At 39.7% G+C, this 18,736-nt stretch overlaps 1 protein-coding gene and 1 long non-coding RNA gene across 4 annotated transcripts in view; both read left to right on the forward strand.

Moving 5' to 3' along the window:
• Positions 1–17,788, forward strand: part of LOC146425555 (5'-AMP-activated protein kinase catalytic subunit alpha-1-like) — a 92,088-nt gene extending 74,300 nt beyond the window's left edge. For all 3 annotated transcript variants that reach the window (XM_085041616.1, XM_085041617.1, XM_085041618.1), the window contains 6 exons: positions 538–682; positions 2,690–2,777; positions 3,627–3,851; positions 8,972–9,458; positions 9,816–9,942; positions 13,105–17,788. In XM_085041616.1, the coding sequence (XP_084897742.1) occupies positions 538–682; positions 2,690–2,777; positions 3,627–3,851; positions 8,972–9,458; positions 9,816–9,942; positions 13,105–13,349 (1,317 nt within the window). In that variant the 3' untranslated portion in view covers positions 13,350–17,788. The remainder of the gene's footprint in view (positions 1–537; positions 683–2,689; positions 2,778–3,626; positions 3,852–8,971; positions 9,459–9,815; positions 9,943–13,104) is intronic.
• The window catches only part of LOC146425556 (uncharacterized), a 91,384-nt gene that overhangs the window by 65,159 nt on the left and 7,489 nt on the right, over positions 1–18,736 (forward strand). The window lies entirely within an intron of this gene.

Below are 18,736 nucleotides of genomic sequence, written 5' to 3' on the forward strand. Positions count from 1 at the left end.
GACTAGCTGAAAGCTTTCTTCAGTATAAACTATTATTGAAAAGGTACTGTTGTGCCCTTATTATTACCCTCTTCTACTAATAGATTGGTTTCTGTTAAAGTCCTAAAGTCACATTTGACAAACCATCTAGATAGCCAGGATACCTTTAGTTAGTTGTTAGACTGAGCAAACTTTGACATGGATTAGGGTGTGTTTATAGGAAATACCCAGTTAAGTCTGCTGTTTAGGGCTAGCTGCTAATAGGAACATAAGCAGCATCCAAAATTTATCACTTATATACTGAGTGTTTGCAGCTTTTGTCAACTTTAATCTTATACCATGCTTAAATATCAAAGTTCATTAATATTCTGATTAGACAAAGTTAATGTTTGGGTGCTAATATTTCTAATTACTGAGTATAAAACATCTGCTCTATAAAATATCAAAACTATAAATTATAACTTTTGGTCATGGGAAAGTTTCCTTCATTTCATATAGAGGAAAACCAAGTTATCCTTCCACTGTCTCAAAATTGTTTAAAACCTTTGTTTGTCTTAGCTTGATGAGAAGGAAAGTAGACGTCTGTTCCAGCAAATCCTTTCTGGTGTGGATTACTGTCACAGGCATATGGTAGTACATAGAGATCTGAAGCCTGAAAATGTGCTGCTTGATGCACACATGAATGCCAAGATAGCTGACTTTGGTAAGCATTGCTATTTTATATCTGATCACATTTCTGGTGTTATTTAGACCCTGTTAGTTTAGATCCTGGCCTGACCACAGGACCTCGCTCGCTTTTCTTGCTGCCAGCACAGTTTGCAAAGTTCACTTTGAAACAGTTTCCAATTGTGAAATGCAATCTTTTACAAGTGGCTACAGTTGCAAACCCAAAATAACCACCTTCAAAGCAGAGCTCCCTCCTTTCTCTCTTTTGTGACAGCTTTTGCTAAAGCCTTTGCTTCCATAGTTTTCTTTCCTTGGCTTGGCCCTGCTGACAAGCCACCAGCAACTTGGACCGGAGTGGGATGGCTCTGCTACTGTTAGTGCGATGCCCAGGCTGCAGACAGGCAGCTGCAGAATTCACCCTAAGGCAGCTCAAAACCACTAACTGCAGTGTCTCTCAGACAAGAAAAAACAAAATGAAAAGAGAACCCAAAAAGGAAAAAACTTCCATTTAAGCAAAGACCAAACAGCCACCAAAGCAAAAACCACGCGTCAAAAGGGGGCCTGCTGCTTGTAATCCAAAATGGTGTTCTTGCTCATGTGTAGAATTTATTTTCCTTGAAAGCTTTCTCTTTAAGTCAGGTGTTTTCTGTGACTGGGTGCAATTGTGAACTGTCTTGTTTGGTCTTGCTTAATATTTTCTCTGATAATGCTAAATAGACTTAGCTCCCCACCTTGCCACTTCAAAACTGACTCTCTTATTGTCTGTTTCTTTATCTGTAAAATGCAGATACTTAGTTCTCTTGTAAGTACAGCGCAGAGAAAGTTCATCATATTTTAGAACCACATTGCTCTAGTAAAATACACTACTTCTAAGAAACTGCTCTAAATTCACTTTGACACCTCTAAAGATGTGATTGAAAAATGTAATTAAAGCATAAAAGGTAAAATAAAAACAGTTTTGCAAACTCCTGTGCTTTTAACTATATAGTTGCCTAATTAATCAGAAAGCTTAATTGTTTATACTAGCTGTTTAACACAGCTCCTGCGAGGACTGGTAGCTAGTTCTTGGAACTGTCTGAATTGAGAAATCTGACCATACATAGCATAGTTAGTTATTCATAGTCTTGTAGGTGTAGTAGAAAATACTTACCCTTGTAAAATATTTGGAGGTCTCTGAAAGATGCTAGGTAATGCTGAATATTCTAAGTATAACTTAAAAGTATGGTGTTCAAATATGTGGGTGCAAGTATGAAAATTAGCCAAGCTGTGTTCTTTCATATTCTTCCCCCCCAGTAAAAGGGAATAATTTCTGGCTGAGCTCTCTGGCCTGTACTGATTTTGATTATGCAGCTCTCACTAAGGAAACCAGAAGATATTTTACACAGCTATTCTAGAAGTGGTAATTCTTTACTGATCATAGGGTATGCCAAAGTCTGGTGAATGAGGATGGCTTAGTTCTAAAGTACACTTTAATCACTAACAGTATTTAGTATAGCTTGATTTTTAAACTGCAGTGTTTCAGAAACCAGTTGAAGCAGTGTTGGTGGCTAAATTGTGGCAAGGCTGTGTGCACTGCTCAGTTCTCTTATTCTATATAACCTCTTGAAGAATTTTAGGCAATTCTGTGGCAGCATCTTCCACTTTGGCATTTAAAAGTGAATATGGTTTTTAAGACACTTTCTTGTTAATGACCAAAATCCTATATTACTATGTTGCTCTCTCCTTTAGAGCAGCTTTGTTCTCGATCATGCTTGTGTAATCCAGAATGGATTAATTTTTGTCTTGGAATTAATATGTTTTCAAACATTCCTAGGTTGTGTGCAATAATGGATTGATGTTACTCAAGTTTCTGGTAAACTAAATGCAGGATCGTGTGTCATTCTGATATAAAAATTTCAATCATTCCAAACAATTTTGCCTCCTTACTGAGATAAATTAGTTCACTTTCTAATTTGAATTACTAGTGATTTGTTCTAGGTGCTATATGCAGTGTGAAATCACTTTGCTCTGTAAATCTTCAGTAGTTACTCTTATATACTTTCAGGTCTATCAAATATGATGTCAGATGGAGAATTTTTAAGAACAAGCTGTGGTTCCCCTAACTATGCTGCACCAGAAGTAATTTCAGGAAGGTAGTTTTTTTTCTTTTGGATGCATATATGAGCTTCTTTTCTACTGGATGCATGTGTGCATGTTCTTCAGTCATTTTGCTGCTTAATTCTAAAGGCTACAAAATAGTGTAATTCATAAGCTTGATACTAAGAAATTGTGGGCTGAATTCTTAAATGCCTTGATAATTTTTCATAAATATTTAAGACTTTGAACTAGCTTTGAATAGTTTTTGTAAGGTGGAGGTGATGTCTGATGTCCCAAATCCAGTGTGTACAGTGTACCTGAATTGGTTTAAAAATCTCATTTACAGCTCAGATCTTGGAAGTAGAGGTACAGATAGAAATACAGGCAAAGTCTACTGTGAAGTTGAGTAGCAGTGAAATATCTGTTGTAGAATATATATTGAGTCTGAATTTACTCAGTGATTGTCAAATCTGTTGCTTATATGTTTTATTCATACAGTAGCATGTGACAAGTTCTGCTATGTGGACTTGTCTTAAACTGCTTAGCCTCCAAGACTTGGAGGCTAGATGACTACATAGATTGCACTCAAACAGTGATAGCAATGTATAACATGGGCTTTCTTGGTAGTAGGTGCAAGTTTCGTTCAGTTCGCCATTATCTTAAATTGTATCTGTGGATTATTTTTATACAATAGAGAGGAAAACTAAGTACTTCTGCTCTAGCTTTTGTTACGTATTTGAGGGGGAAGGACACTAGAGTTCGAGGCATAGCACTGAATGGTATAGTAATTGCAGATTAGTTGTCCAAAGTTCATACACTCTTAATTAACATGATACAATTTAAGAATGTAGAAAAAAATTATTTAAATGTATTAAGCACAATTTGCTATTTAATTTTTTTCCCAGATTATATGCGGGTCCAGAAGTAGATATTTGGAGCAGTGGAGTTATTCTCTATGCTTTGTTATGTGGAACACTTCCATTTGATGATGATCACGTGCCAACCCTTTTTAAGAAGATATGTGATGGTATCTTTTATACCCCTCAATACCTGAATCGATCTGTATCTAGTCTTCTGAAACACATGCTGCAAGTAGATCCAATGAAGAGAGCAACAATCAGAAACATTAGGTAAAATGTTAACCAGTGTCTGATCAGAGGAGGCTGGAATGGTGATTTTAATGAAAATATGCAGAACAAAGAAATCATTCATATAAGCTTGTCCCTGTTTTATAGTCTGAGATAAAAAATTCATCTTCTGGGTTTTTGGCTTTAGCTCTGGCTCTGATCTCCTGTAGCAAATGAAGTATCTACTGGCAGTCAGAGTAAAACAAATATATATGTTACATGTAAAAATTCTGAGACATTCTAGATTTAAGACTGCTAAAGCAAGCCTGTTTACCTGCAGAATGGTTTGCAAAAACTGTACTGTATTGACTTCTCTGGGCAAGAAAAATATTTGCTGATATTAACTGCTGTTTTGTATTGTAAATGTCTGAGGGAAAGTTATGACTCTTTAACCTTATAACTATTACGTTTATTCATACTTCTGCAAACTCAGCAAAATAATCTGTCGAGGCTGAATATTCCATGTATAAGATGGCACTCACTATTCTAGCTTGAAAACCCTGGCATGAACCTATGTATGAGTGACAATTGCTACATAGAATACTGGTAAGTTTAAACTTGCAGCTAGAGATAGCCATCATGGACTCCAGATTTCAAGATAGAATTCTGGAGAGGGTGACCAGTTTGACAAGTGGACAGTGGGTAAAATTAAAAAAAAAAAGGTAGCTTCATGCAATAGCATAGTTAGGTATTCCTGTTTTATTTGTAAGTAGCTCTATGGAGAGAGCTCTGAAATACTACCTTAGTGAAGATGCTTCTTCTTTTAGGGTTGGAAGTTAGTAAGTTAGCAAAGTTTGTGTTCTTTCAGTAAAACAAAAAATGTGTTACATATATCCCTTACTACTTCATTATAATGAAAAGTACTTTCATAGAATCATAGAATGTTAAAGGGTTGGAAGGGACCTTAAAGATCATCTAATTTCAACCCCCCTGCCATGGGCTGGGACATTTTCCACTAGACCAGGTTGCTCAAGGCCTCATCCAACCTGGCTTTGAACACTTCCAGGGATGGGGAATCCACAACCTCCCTGGGCAACCTGTCCCAGTGCCTTGCCACCCACACAATAAAGAATTTCTTCCTAATATCTAACCTAAGTTTCCCCTCTTTCAATTTGTAACCATTACTCCTTGTCCTATCACTACAGTTCTTAACGAAGAGTCCCTCTCTGGCTTCCCTGTAGGCTCCAGATACTGGAAGGTGCTGTGAGGTCTCAAGGCTGAACAGCTCCAACTTTCTCAGCCTGTCTTTGTAAGAGAGGTGTTCCAGTCCTTTTATCAAGTTAGTGCCCCTCCTCCAGACTTGTTCCAACAAATCCATGTCCTTCTTATGTTGGGGACACCAGACCTGAATGCAGTACTCCAGATGGGGTCTCACAAGAGCAGAATAGAGGGGCAGAATCCCCTCCCTCGACCTGCTGGCCACGCTGCTTTGGATGCAGCCCAGGATTCCGTTGGTTTCTGGGCTGCGAGCGTTCACTGCCGGCTCATGGTTTTTCATCACCCATCACCCCCAAGTCCTTCTCTGCAGGGCTGCTCTCAATCACTTCTCTGCCCAACCTCTAGGTGTGCCTGGGATTGCCATGACCCAGGTGTAGCACTTTGCTTTGTTGAACTTCATGAGGTTTACTTTGGCCCACCTCTGAAGCCTGTCAAAGTCCCTCTGGATGCCATCCCTTCCCTCCAGCCTGTCGACTGCACCACGCAGCTTGGTGTCATCAGCAAACTTGCTGTAGATGCTCTCGATCCCACTGTCCATGTGTCTTGCAAGGGTGACAGGAGTTTTATGTGGTTTTGCAATTTGACAGACTTTAAGATAGCTAGTTCCCCAAGACTTAGTCCCTTTCGCAAGATTCTTTGATATCTGGCCGATTTGTCTAAAAATACCATTTATTTGACACAGAACATAACAAACATACAAACATAGAACAGATTGACACACATAAACACACAATGAATACATAATTGCAACACTGCAATAGTTAAAAATGCAATTATGGGGTAAAACCTTGCTTGAACTATAAAAATAGTTAAAAATGCAAGAAATGTTTGCTTGAACTATAATGCAAGTTAAGAAATGCTTGCTTGAGCTAGCTGAAATGCAAGTTAAGAAAGGTACCTATAAGTTAGCCGGAATAATACAATTTAGGAAACTCAATGATCTTACCAAACTCAATTTGGAGCTGGAATACATTAAGACTTCCTCACTCAATCCCAGGGAAGTAACCACAGGGCTGCGTCCAAACCCTGGGGAGAAGGCTTTACTTCACACTCCAATGTCCATGTAGAAAGCTTCTACCTTTCTGAGATTTCGTGAGCTTTTTATAGGATAAAAGTGTGTATTTGTAGTCACTGAAAATTTCTCACATTCTCTCTACATTCCACAGGGGAGTGTCTTTTCAGACTTTCAGTCGCCAGCATTAGATAGCTGTTGAATAGGCTATCAACCTAAGTTGAGCCATCCATTTCTTGGGACTGATCAGAGAGAGAAGGGGGAGGGGGGAGCATCCTGCCACACCATGTTGTCGACAAAGATGTTGAACAGTATTGGCCCCAGTACGCGCCCCTGAGGGACACCACTCATCACTGGTCTCCATGTGGACAGTGAGCTGTTGACCACAACTCTTTGCATGCGACCAGCCAGCCAGTTCTTTATCCACTGAGCGGTCCATCCATCAAATCCATGTCTCTCGAATTTGGAGACAAGGATGTTGTGCAGGATGGTGTCAAATGCTTTGCACAAGTCCAGGCAGATGATGTCAATTGGCATGCCACATCCACCAATGCTGTAGCCCTGTCACAGAAGGTCACCAAATTAGTCAGGCATGATTTGCCCTTAGTGAAGCCATGTTGGCTGTTAACAATCACCTCTGTTTTCCATGTGACTTAGCATAATTTCCAGGAGAATCTGCTCCATGATCTTGCCTGGCACAGAGGTGAGACTGACTGCACTGTAGTACCCTGGGTCTTCCACTTCCCCCATTTTAAAAATGGGAATTATATTTCCCTTTTTCCAGTCCTTGGGAACTTCACCTGACTGCCACGATTTTTCAAAAGTGATGGATAGTGGCTTAGCAACTTCTGCTAGCTCCCTCAGGACCCATGGATGAATCTCATTTGGTCCCATGGACTTGTGCACATTCAGGTTCCTTACATGTTTTTGAACCTGATCTTTTCCTACAGTGAGCTCAGGGTCTTCATTCTCCCAGTCCCTGCATTTGCCTTTCTTGACTTGGGGGGTGTGGCTGGAGCACTTGCTGTTGAAGACTGAGGCATAGAAGTCATTGAGAAGACTTGCAGAATCAAAGCACTGAGAACTAAACATTGTAAAACTTAAGCTAACTGATTCGCCCCAATCGAGCCCAGAGACACTTCAGAGACCAAGTCAGAGAAGTGGGTATTTGCTTTATTCGATGCACCGGGTGTGGGGGAATTCTTTCCACCAAACACACACCTCAGTACCCCCAAAGACACAGTGTTATAGGTAAAATCATGAATATTCATTACATTCCCCAGGATAGGAGTGGTTATACAAATCATTTCTCAGAAATCATTAATATCATTAGTATGTGCACCACGCATGCTCTGTATGTCCTGGTGGTCTTTGGAGACCCCCAAAGACCCCTCCAGGATGAAGGATGACTTTTCACCTTTCCCTCTGGCGCATGCGTGGTCCTTCATGGGATGATTCAGCAGTTTCTGTGCTGGTTTCAAATGCATGCTTGTACATCTTAGCTGATAAGCCATCAGGCCAGAGCTGTTATCTACATTCACTCCTCTCTGAGAAGTTGTCAGCTACAATTTGAATTTGAATTAGAGCTCAGCCTTCAGCCGTGGACAAGCGCCCTGCTGGTGGAAGGGGGCAAAAGCTCAAAGAAACAAGGATGGTTGAAGTGCAAATAGATTTGGGTTTTCTATTTGACCACTTCTTTCTCATAAGTTCCTATCCATTCATCTAAGTCATGTTAATTAAGTCTGAAAGACAAGTGATATGAAAAAAGAAGTTGACTACAGAGCATGGATGGATTTTTGAATCCTAAACAATTTTGTCCTGTTAGCTATGAGACATCATCTCAGTTTAAAGGATAAACTTTTGAGTTTAATTGACTACCTTAATTTTTCTAGTGGTATGTGCATGCAAAGAAAGAGGCCCACTGTAACAAATAATAACAAAATATTCAGTTATTCAGCTAGAGCTGTGCTTTATAGTCATATAGGAAAAGCTTTTTCTACTTCCAAGTTAATTGCTTGCTTAAGATGAAAGTACATTTTGCTCAATGCACTTGAGCTGAGGCATGTTCTCAGGCTCACACTAGAGCTTGATCAATATAACTGTTCTTAAATCTGTAGCAAGTCTTTATGCTATAGAGTAGGATACTTTTAAAATTAGCATAATGCCATATCCTTTGACTAGTTAAACAGCTTACTCTAGACACACAAAGCTACTTTGTTTTTTTCTGTATGATTGGGCAACCTATTTGGTTCCTTCTATATATTTCCTTTTCACTCGTAGCCTATGGATACACTAGTAAAGAGGTACAGATCAACTCTTCCATAGCCTTCCCTCAACTCTTTAAGGCTTGAAGAAACAGCAAGGGGGTTTTCTGAATGGAAAACTCATAAGCAGCTTGTTGGGGGTGGGGAGCATGACTTCAGTGTTCAAACATCTACCAAAAAAACTATTCAGTATCAAGATTTCTTTAATTTTTATGTATGTACTTGGGGAGGGACAGCTTTGATTGGGTCGCATACAAATTTCAGTTGAAAATATCTCAAAACCAAAGTAGGGGCAGTAAAAAGAAAAACAAACCACAAACCCAATGTCAAACCCACAACTATTTATATAAAAAGCTAGTTGACTTATACAAAGATATTATTTGTGATCAGGTAGTTGAAACCCTTAGAGGAAAGAGACATTTTTTAGTCTCCTGCTAAATGTCTAGCAAAATCTTGTGAAGGAGATGATTACTTTTCATTATGTACTGTTGTGCTGCACAGAAGGGGACTTGGACTGATAACTGTTGATCTTTTTTGTATAGACTAAGAATAATTTTATTTTTAAAATAATTTTATTATAAAGAGGCTTGCTTTGCATATATATACTCAGATTTTATTTTTAAATCTAGAGAACATGAATGGTTTAAGCAGGACCTTCCCAAATACCTGTTTCCTGAAGACCCATCATATAGTTCTACCATGATTGATGATGAAGCCTTAAAAGAAGTGTGTGAGAAGTTTGAATGCACTGAAGAAGAAGTGCTAAGTTGTCTATACAGCCAGAATCATCAGGACCCTTTAGTGGTTGCTTATCACCTCATTATAGATAATAGAAGGATAATGAATGAGGCCAAAGACTTCTACTTGGCTACGAGCCCACCAGATTCTTTTCTTGATGATCACAATCTGTCTCGACCTCATCCTGAAAGAGTGCCATTTTTAGTAGCTGAAGCACCACGTCCCCGCCATACTCTTGATGAGCTGAATCCCCAGAAGTCAAAACACCAAGGTGTGAGAAGAGCAAAGTGGCACTTGGGAATAAGGAGTCAGAGTAGACCAAATGATATCATGGCTGAAGTTTGTCGAGCAATTAAACAACTGGATTATGAATGGAAGGTAAACATAGCCTTGAAGTATGAAACTATGTTCTCCTGTGCTGTGGAAAATAGTCTCGTGTGCCTGTGCTGACTACTTGTGCTTGCTGTGCAGGAAGGATTTGGGGGGGGAGGCTATTTATGCTGACAGGAATAATCTTGCTAATGTGTTTAATCTTTCTACTGGGGCTCTGGGAATATGTTGAGTGGGGTGTTTTGTTTGGGGTTTTTTGGTGTATTTTTGTTAATAAAAAAAAAAAAAAACTCTGACAGGTAAACCTGAAATTACTTGATAATACCAGTGAGTTGAAATAAGAAAAACAATGTTCAGTGCTTTTTAAGCAGTTCTAGTTACTAAGTCAAATCTCTTGTGTACTAGGTTGTAAATCCATACTATCTGCGTGTTCGAAGCAAGAATCCAGTGACAAGTGCATATTCCAAAATGAGTCTACAGTTGTATCAGGTGGATAGCAGGACATACTTACTGGACTTCCGTAGCATTGATGGTATGTAAAGACTTACATAAGTCAATGGACTTGTAAGTGGAATAATTTTAAATGCAAACATGTCTTAACTTACTTGTTTATAAGTGATGTAAGTGTTGCCCTTTATTAGTTTAAGCCAAGCTAGATCTGCATTAATGTTTCTTTATTCCTTCCTTGTCTAGTGTTCCTATGATCAGATGGTTAGCTGTTTCATTCCTTAAATAATCACTTTTTAGCTATATCAACTCTCAAACTGCTCTATTTTGTGTCTGTACCAGCACTAATATTTCTGGTGCAAAAGGGGAAGGATTGTTGGAGGTGAGTTTTGAATCAACGTAAACTGGTTTTGTGGCCTCACCCCTGTGGCTAGCACAGGTCTTTCCCATGAGAATTCCTTTTGTGTTTTATAAACAAAGATAAAGTTTGGATGTTATTAAAAACAGTGTCCCAAGATCTGGACAGTGCAGGCCTGGCCAATCAGGCCTAGGGGGAGGTTTCTGACTGACCAATCTGGGTGACCTTTGAAAACTATATATATATGATGAAATCAAAACAATAAAGGTCTTTCCTTCTTGCCACTGAGAACTGGCTTCTTTACTCTGCTAGCGGCTCAACAGGGACACACCCCCAAATTTAAACATTAATTTAGATCTGAAGTATGGGAACATATTTTCCTAGTGGAAATAAAGCTTGGCATTTAGGCATGCAAATTTTACTTTAGCTGTACGTTGCTGTACTGTGTCTGGCTGAGATGGAGTTAACTTTCTTCATTGTAGCTAGTATGGTACTGTGGTTTTGATTTGTGAGTAAAACAGTGTTCTGGCTATTGCTGAACAGTACTTACATAGTATCTAGTCTTTCTGTTTTCTCACTGTGGTGCACCCAATGAGTACGCTGGGGGTGAATAAGAAGTTGTGAGGGGACATAATCTGAACTGCTGACCTGGCTTGATCAAAGTGATATTTCATGCTGCATGATGTCATGCTTAGAAAAAAATCTGAGTGGATGGGAATTTGGGGAAGGTAGCCATTGTTTGGAGATTGGCTGCATGTTAGTATGCTTATAGGAGGTGACAAGTGGTTCTCTTTGTATCACTTTTTTTTCTTTCTTCCCTCATCTTAATATTAAAACTGTGTTTATCTTGATCTATGAGTTTTCTTGCTTTTGTCTTTCCAATTCTCTTCTTCCATTGCACTAAGGGTAGAGTGGAGTGAATGAAGGGCTGGCTGGGGGTTTAGCTGCCAGCCAGGTCCAATCCACCAACTCTAGGAGTAGACAAAATTTAAGATGGGCATACACTTCCATTAAGGGAAGTCTTGAAAGCAGTTGGACAGATCTGTAGTAAAAACTTTTTATAGAGTGACAGTAAAACAGCATATAACTCTGTTTTGGTTTAAGCCCAGCTGGGAACTGTCTCACACAGTCGCTCCTTCACTTTCCCCTGGCAGAATGGGGGAGAGAATCAAAAGGGTAAAAGTGAGAAAACTCATGGGTTGAGATAGAGAGTTCAATACAGAAAGCAAAAGCCACATGTGCAAGCAAAGCAAAACAAGGAATTTGGTCACTCCTTCCCATGGGCAGACAGGTGTTCAGTCATTTCCATCATGCACAACAGTTACTTGGGAAGACAAACACCATCACTCCAAACATCCCCCACTTGCTGCTTCTTCCCTCAGCTTTATATGCTGATCATGATGTCATATGGTCTGGAACATCCCTTTGGGCAGTTGGGATCAGCTGTCTCAGGTGTGTTCCCTCCCAACATCTTGTGCACCCCCAGCCTACTCACTGGCAGGGCGGTATGAGAAGCAGAAAAGGCCTTGATGCTGTGCAAGCTCTGCTCAGCAATAACAAAAACACCCCTGTATTTTCAACACTGTTTCAGCACAAATCCAAACCATAGCCCCGTACTAGCTACTAGGAAGAAAATTAACTATTCCAGTGAAAACCAGCACAAACTGCAAGTCAGATACCTTCCTGAAAGTGGAGGAGCAAATATAGACTGGCCATAAGGCTTGTTAAAGAGCATAGTAGACTAAAGCAAATTATTTATAGCCAATAGTGTACATGATATGCCTAGGAAAACATGTGTCATGAAAAAAGGATTTACTGGAATATGGCCAGATTACAGTATAGGATGGCTAAGGCTGAGTCTTGTGACAGTTTAACCTGATCTGATTTGGCAATGCAATTCTTGCCTTGTCCCTTCTAACCATACAAGTGCTTGCTTAGATTTAGTAGTATTTGATACAGGGCATTAATCACTTTCCTGCACTGACCTCTACTGTAGTATAAGACAAATGCCATTCCTGTTGAAGGGGAGATGACTGCTTAGAGCCATGCAGCTGGGGCAGCTGCAGTCCTGGCCTCAACTCTTGAGGAAATACAAGCCGAGGGGATGGATTTGGCATCTCTCTTCCAATAGTGAAGTTGATCTGACTGTCACTCCACCACAGCTAACCATTCTCTATCCCTCTTACAAACTGTAGTTTAAAGTAGCTTTGATGTGAAAACCCATCTCTTCTGTGTTCACTAACTTCTCCTAGAAATAACTTTTCTGGTGACAGGTGCAAGTTAAAACTAATGTTGAGTATTTAAAATAAGAATAGAGATACTTCAGCAGAAAATTGCCTTCAGTATGAGGTAGAAATACTTTCATCTTAGAAGTAAACTGTTGCAGCCCAAATGCATATTAAGGAGAAAAACTTCCAAAAATGAAGGATGTAGATGCTCGCATTTAATGCATCAATGAATTATAATGAAATACAAATAACAAAGTATGAATAACCAAATAGAAAGAAAGCAAATAAAATACTATCAAAAAGCATCTACAAAATGTTCAAATTGTTGACTTAACCTTATGATGCTGTTGTGTTTCTGTTTTAAGCTAAATCTATTTAACTATTAGCTGCTGAAACTACTTGAAAAATGTGGTAAGTGCTGGTTGGTCTAAACTAGATCAGATACTCCTGGTGCACAGTTCAGAGCACAAGAATAATTTACATAAGGACATTTAATTGTGTTGCTATATGTATAAGCTTTTATTTTGTATCAACTATATGCAGTTGCAAAAGCTGTTTATGTATTAATCAACATTTAAAAAAAAACAAGATTGGAAGTGTGAAAAGAGGAAGTTTGCTGTTTCTATGATTAATTTTCCTCTTCTCTCCAATTGTCCCCCAGATGAAATTACTGAAGCAAAATCTGGGACTGCAACTCCACAGAGATCAGGTTCTGTGAGCAACTGTAGAGCCTGTCAAAAAGATTCAGATGGTGATGCACAGGGAAAATCTGCAGATATATCCCTTACACCATCCGTGACTTCTCTGATTGAGTCTTCTAAGGCTGACGTAACTCCAAGACCAGGGAGTCATACAATAGAATTCTTTGAGATGTGTGCAAATCTTATTAAAATACTTGCACAATAATTTTGAAAGTGAGCTTATTTCTTTTACAGCAATAAGCATGCCTAAATCATAGTCAGATGCTTCCAGTTATAATCAAGTTAAATTAACTAAGGTGCTGAAAACAATAGCTACAAAATGCAATTTTCAGAGGGATTGGAATTATTATAGGCCATTATATTATTTTAAGCTGGAGTGAATTCTGATTGCCCGCTGTCCAATAGCATAATACAGGTATAGGAAGTCATGTGCCCTTGGAGCAGTGTTCATAACACTTTACATTGATTGCACATTAAAATTCAAATATTTAAGTTATGCTGACCTTCTTGCTTTTTTTCACTGGTAATACATACATCTAATGCACTGTAAGTAAATGTAGTTCAATGACTTCAGTATGACTTGATCATCATCTATAGTTGTGCCTTAGTTGATCATAATTGTCAGCATCTAACAGTAATGTGTTAAAACTGCTGTTTCTTCCCTCTTATTTGACAGTAAATGATAAAGAATAGTTTAATGCATTATAATGTACTACTTTTATTAACAGATAAATTTGATTAAATGCATGCAAATCCAACCAGGTGAAAATACATGTAGGTGCTTTGTAATGCACTAAGGGTGAAATTCTGTGGGTTGTAAGTAGAACAATTCAGGCCACAATAGTGGTGAGAGGCTTAATGCTGAAAAGACTTGGCACCCTGTGGGCTGAAACAAAATGTGGCTCTGTGAAGGAGAACTGTCAGCAGGTTCCTGATCTGTGCAGATTTAGTAGCTCATATCTTAGTGTGGTAGCAGCACAGCAGTTCCCCACTGCTACTGCAGGCTGAGAATCCTGTTCCTTATAAACACATGCATGTAGTAATAGCACAGCTCTATGGCCTCTTGCATGCTATTCCAGAATCTAAAATTTTCACTTTTAAAAATATGTTCATACTTTGATACAGCTGTTTATATCATATGCTACCTTACCATATATTTTATAGAATTCACATTGCAGTTGAAAATACATATATAGGTTTAGGTTTTTCCAAGCTGCCTTTATAGTGAACTCTGCCATTTGAATTGTGACATTAATAGTCCAACTTTTCAGTTGAACATTTAAAACTGATCATGACAGCTTATCGTATAATCATAGAATGGTTTGGGTTGGAAGGGACCTTAAAGATTATCTACTTCCAACTCCCTGCCATGGGCAGGGGCACCTTCCACTAGACCAGGTTACGTGTAGCCCCATCCAACCTGGCCTTGAACACTTCCAGGGATGGGGAATCCACAACCTCTGTGGGCAACCTGTGCCAGGGCCTCACCACATTCATAGTAAAGAACTTCTTAATAATATCTAATCTAAACCTGCCCTCCATCAGCTTAAGGCCATTCTCCCTTGTCCTATCAATGCATGCCTTTGTGAAAAGTCCCTCTCCATGTACCTTGTAGGCCCCCTTTAGGTACTGGAAGGCTGCAATAAGGTCACCTCAGAACTTTCTCTTCTCCAGGCTGAACAGCCCCAAGTCTCTCAGCCTTTCTTCATAGGGAGGTGTTCCAGCCCTCTGATCCGCTTTGTGGCCTCCTTTGGACTTATTCTAAAAGGTCGACATCTTTCCTGTGTTGGGGGCCCCAGAGCTAGATGAAGGACTCCAGGTGGGATCTCACAAGAAGAGAGTAGGGGGCAGAATCACCTCCCTCGACCAGCTGGTCACGATCCTTTTGATTCAGCCCAGGACACAGTTGGCTTTCTGCGCTGCGAACGCACATTGACGGGTCAAATTGGGTTGGTATTGGGACCCCTGTTATTTAATATCTTCATTAATGACATAGACAAAGGGATCGAGTGCAGCCTCAACAAGTTTGCAGGTAACATCAAGCTGAGTGGTGCAGAAACATACCTGAAGGACAGGATGCCATCCAGAGGGACCTGGACAAGCTTGAGAAGTGGCCCATGGGAATCTCATGAGGTTTAACAAGACCAAGCGCTGGTGCTGCACCTTGGTCAGGGAAACCCCCAGGATCAATCCAGGCTGGAGGATGAACATATCGAGAGCCACCCTGCTGAGAAGGATTTGGGGGTGCTGCTGGATGAGAGGCTGGACATGCCCCAGCCATGTGCACTTGCAAACCCAGAAACCCCCTGTGTCCTGGGTTGGATCCAAAGCAGCATGGGCAACAGGGGAGTGGGGGGGAATCTGCCCCTTTCTGGTGACTCCCCACCTGCAGATCTGTCTCCAGCTCTGGGGTCCTCAGCACAGGAAGGACATGGACCTACTGGAGCAGGTCCAGAGGCCACCAAGATGATTTAGAGGGATGGAGTACCTCTCCTATGAGGAAAGGTTGAGAGAATTGGGATTGTTCAGCCTGGAAGAGAGAAGGCTTTGGGGTGACCTAATTGCAGCCTTCCAGTACCTGAAGGAGCTGACAAGAAACATGGAGAGGGGCTTTTCACAGGGGTATGCAATGACAGGATAAGGGGGAGTGGCCTTAAGATGAAGGAGAACAGGTTTAGATTAGATATTAGGAAGAAGTTCTTTACTATAAGGGTGGTGAGTCACTAGAACAGGTTGCCCACAGAGGTTGTGGATTCCCCGTCCCTGGAAGTGTTCAAGGCCAGGTTGGATGGGGCTTGGAGCAACTTGGTCTAGTGGAAGATGTCCCTGCCCATGGCAGCAGGGAGTTGGAATTAGATGATCTTTAAGGTCCCTTCTGACCCCAGCCATTCTGTGATTCTATATTGAGCTCTTGTCCACAACCACCCCCAGCCCTCCCCAAGGCTAATTCTTGATCCATTCTACACCCAGCCTTTACTTGGGCTTGGGATTAAAAAAAATTTTAACAGTAGATTTCTGTTACCAGTGTCATAAATCCTACCGCAGTTATGGTTTTTGCAATGTTTTCAGAACAAAATTGAACCTTAAATGTTAAAATCGTAGCTAATACTTGCACAAAAACATTTTATCTCTTGTAAACTGGATGTAATTATCCACAGTTCCATTTTCATCCAGTACTAATAGATGTTAACATTGCACAATAAACTATGCCATAAAACATTTGCATTCAAAAATGAGCATTCTCTTCAAAATCAACTTCATTATCTACTTTCTTTCTAGCATTGTTCTCCTGGTTAGAGACTGGAAACAAGGTATTACTATGAACAGTAAAGTCTTGACCCTGAAAATGAATGCAAGTTATTGTCAATGTCTAGCTGAAAAATGCTAGCTTCAACTATAAGAATAGTCTAATCCAGGCCAACTGGTTCCAGTTATGAATGTGCACAGCACAGAATTTTAACAAACTTAAAGCTACTTAAGCCCTGGAGTTGCTGTAACTGTGTTCTGAACTGGGAAATGGTGTCATCTGCCTAATACGTAGGTACGTGTTACAACTCCAGTTCTTTATCCTCAAGTGTCACACACTGTCACTATAATGCAAGGTTGTATTACTGTATCTCAAAGTGCAAGATTTCTCTTAAATAATGCTTTGGGTTTAAACTCCTGAACTTGAGATGTCAACATGAGACCAGCTGCCAATCCTACTTAAGTGGGGGTTTGTGTTATGTGGGGTCTTTTTAAGCCTTGTAAGAAATTATTCTGATGTACTAAATAAATCAGTGTACTCATTTTTGTTACCCTTTTATTTTGAAGTTGGTAAATATTGTACAATATAACAAATGCAGAGGGTTTTTTTTTTAATTGTGGTAATATCTCATCTGGAATTGATTTGGAATCACTGAAAGGGTCTCTGGTGTATGTTAAACTAAATATTTGTAAATGGTATCTGGTCCTGGTTTGCAAATTTGTAATGCTGACCACAGGTGCAAGGTGTCAAGGTGCAAATAGCTTTTGATTTTTATATACTTTTTGGCACTCATGCAATAAGGCAACCTTGGTTATTTTGTCTCGGTATCTGAAAGTTGAAGAGAGTTTCTGGCAGAAGTGTACAGTATGTATAGCTTTATTTAAAGTAAATTTTATTGGTATGATAAATCAGTTTTGATGGACAAAAGTTTCCTGATGGAACAGAGCTGGGGTAGGTTGGTTTTTTTTTTGTTTTGTTTGTTTGTTGTGGGGGTTAGTTTATACAGTGGGGGGGAGGAGGGAGAAAGGGGAACTGACAAGCTCTTTGAATCCAGAACAGTTGTCTGTTGTGTAACTTTCCTATGCTTTGTAGATCTCGCTTGTTGAAACTGCTTTCTTCAGATGTTCTTACTGATCTTGCAGATCATGTTTTAGCATCACACTAGTATCTGCCAATAGGTTGTGAAACAAAACTTCACTGAGAAATCTGCCAGGATTGTAAGGAGGCAACATGCAAATGTACCAATTGGTCTATATTCCCACTGGAGTATGTTGAATTATCTTGCCTTTGTATTGTAATTTTTTTAAAAATGTGGATAAACATCATTGACCACGTACATTATAACTCACTAGGTAATGGATAAAAATGTCATCCTTATGGTGCAATTTTTTTTTTAATTCATGGTTGTTTTGATATGAATGTTTAATACAAACTCGGAAATAAACTATATTTTACCATTTGATTCCTATTATAAGATGTAAAGTCCTGTTTGTTAACAAAGATGTGCCTAGTGTTGTGGGTTGGTTTGTTTGGGTTTTTTTTTCTCTTACAAAGCCGAATTGTTCAAATGCTTGTTTATAACATAATAAGCCCTCAATGCACCTGGCTTCTTGTTTCCTGCCACCTCCCTGTTGGTTGTGCTGGGCCTTATTCCCAGCTAGGGTGACCTCCCTGCTGGAAGCATCTGTCCTGAGGACACTTTGCTGGCTGTGGAGTGGCTGTGAAGGGAAGCTTCCCCATAAGCAGCCAGTCAGAAAGCATTTAGGACGGTGCAGCAGGAGGTCTGTGTGGCCATTGCAGATCATAGTGGCTTTGTTGTCCTAAAAGTAGGGTTCATTAACCTGGTGTGCAAGAAGCTGATCTACACACAGGGTTGAGTTTTTTGTTTATTATATGTCAGTGCAGAGATGGGTGGTGAATCCTCAAAGCTGGCACACCCTCAGTCTGCCAGCTATCTGTATTTATATGTAAAACAACCTAAAGTAATTGACTACACCTTCCTTTATCTCTTTTTAAAAATCCAGCACAGAACTATTTTACAGTGCTTGCTCTGGGGAAGGGGCTTATGTGAGTAAGGGACAATTACAGCTGATGGGTGGGTATTTTCATAAGTTAATTTTAATACGTTAATGACTAAAGGTTAGCACAAAGTTCAAACAAAATTCTTTGGCTTTATCAGCAGCTTGTTACTGTGTTATCTCCTTGTTGATTGCACTTATTGTGTAATTTGCTCTTGCTTCTCAGGTCATGGCTCCTAGTTTCAGGTGGCTATCTACAGAGATAAAAGTATATTATGTATACAGCACATCCCCCCTTTGAGACTTGTTTAAAAATACTTTTTTTTC

The sequence above is a fragment of the Lichenostomus cassidix genome, chromosome W, assembly GCF_008360975.1.
Source record: "Lichenostomus cassidix isolate B80296 chromosome W, HeHo_3.0, whole genome shotgun sequence".
NCBI lineage: Eukaryota > Metazoa > Chordata > Aves > Passeriformes > Meliphagidae > Lichenostomus > Lichenostomus cassidix.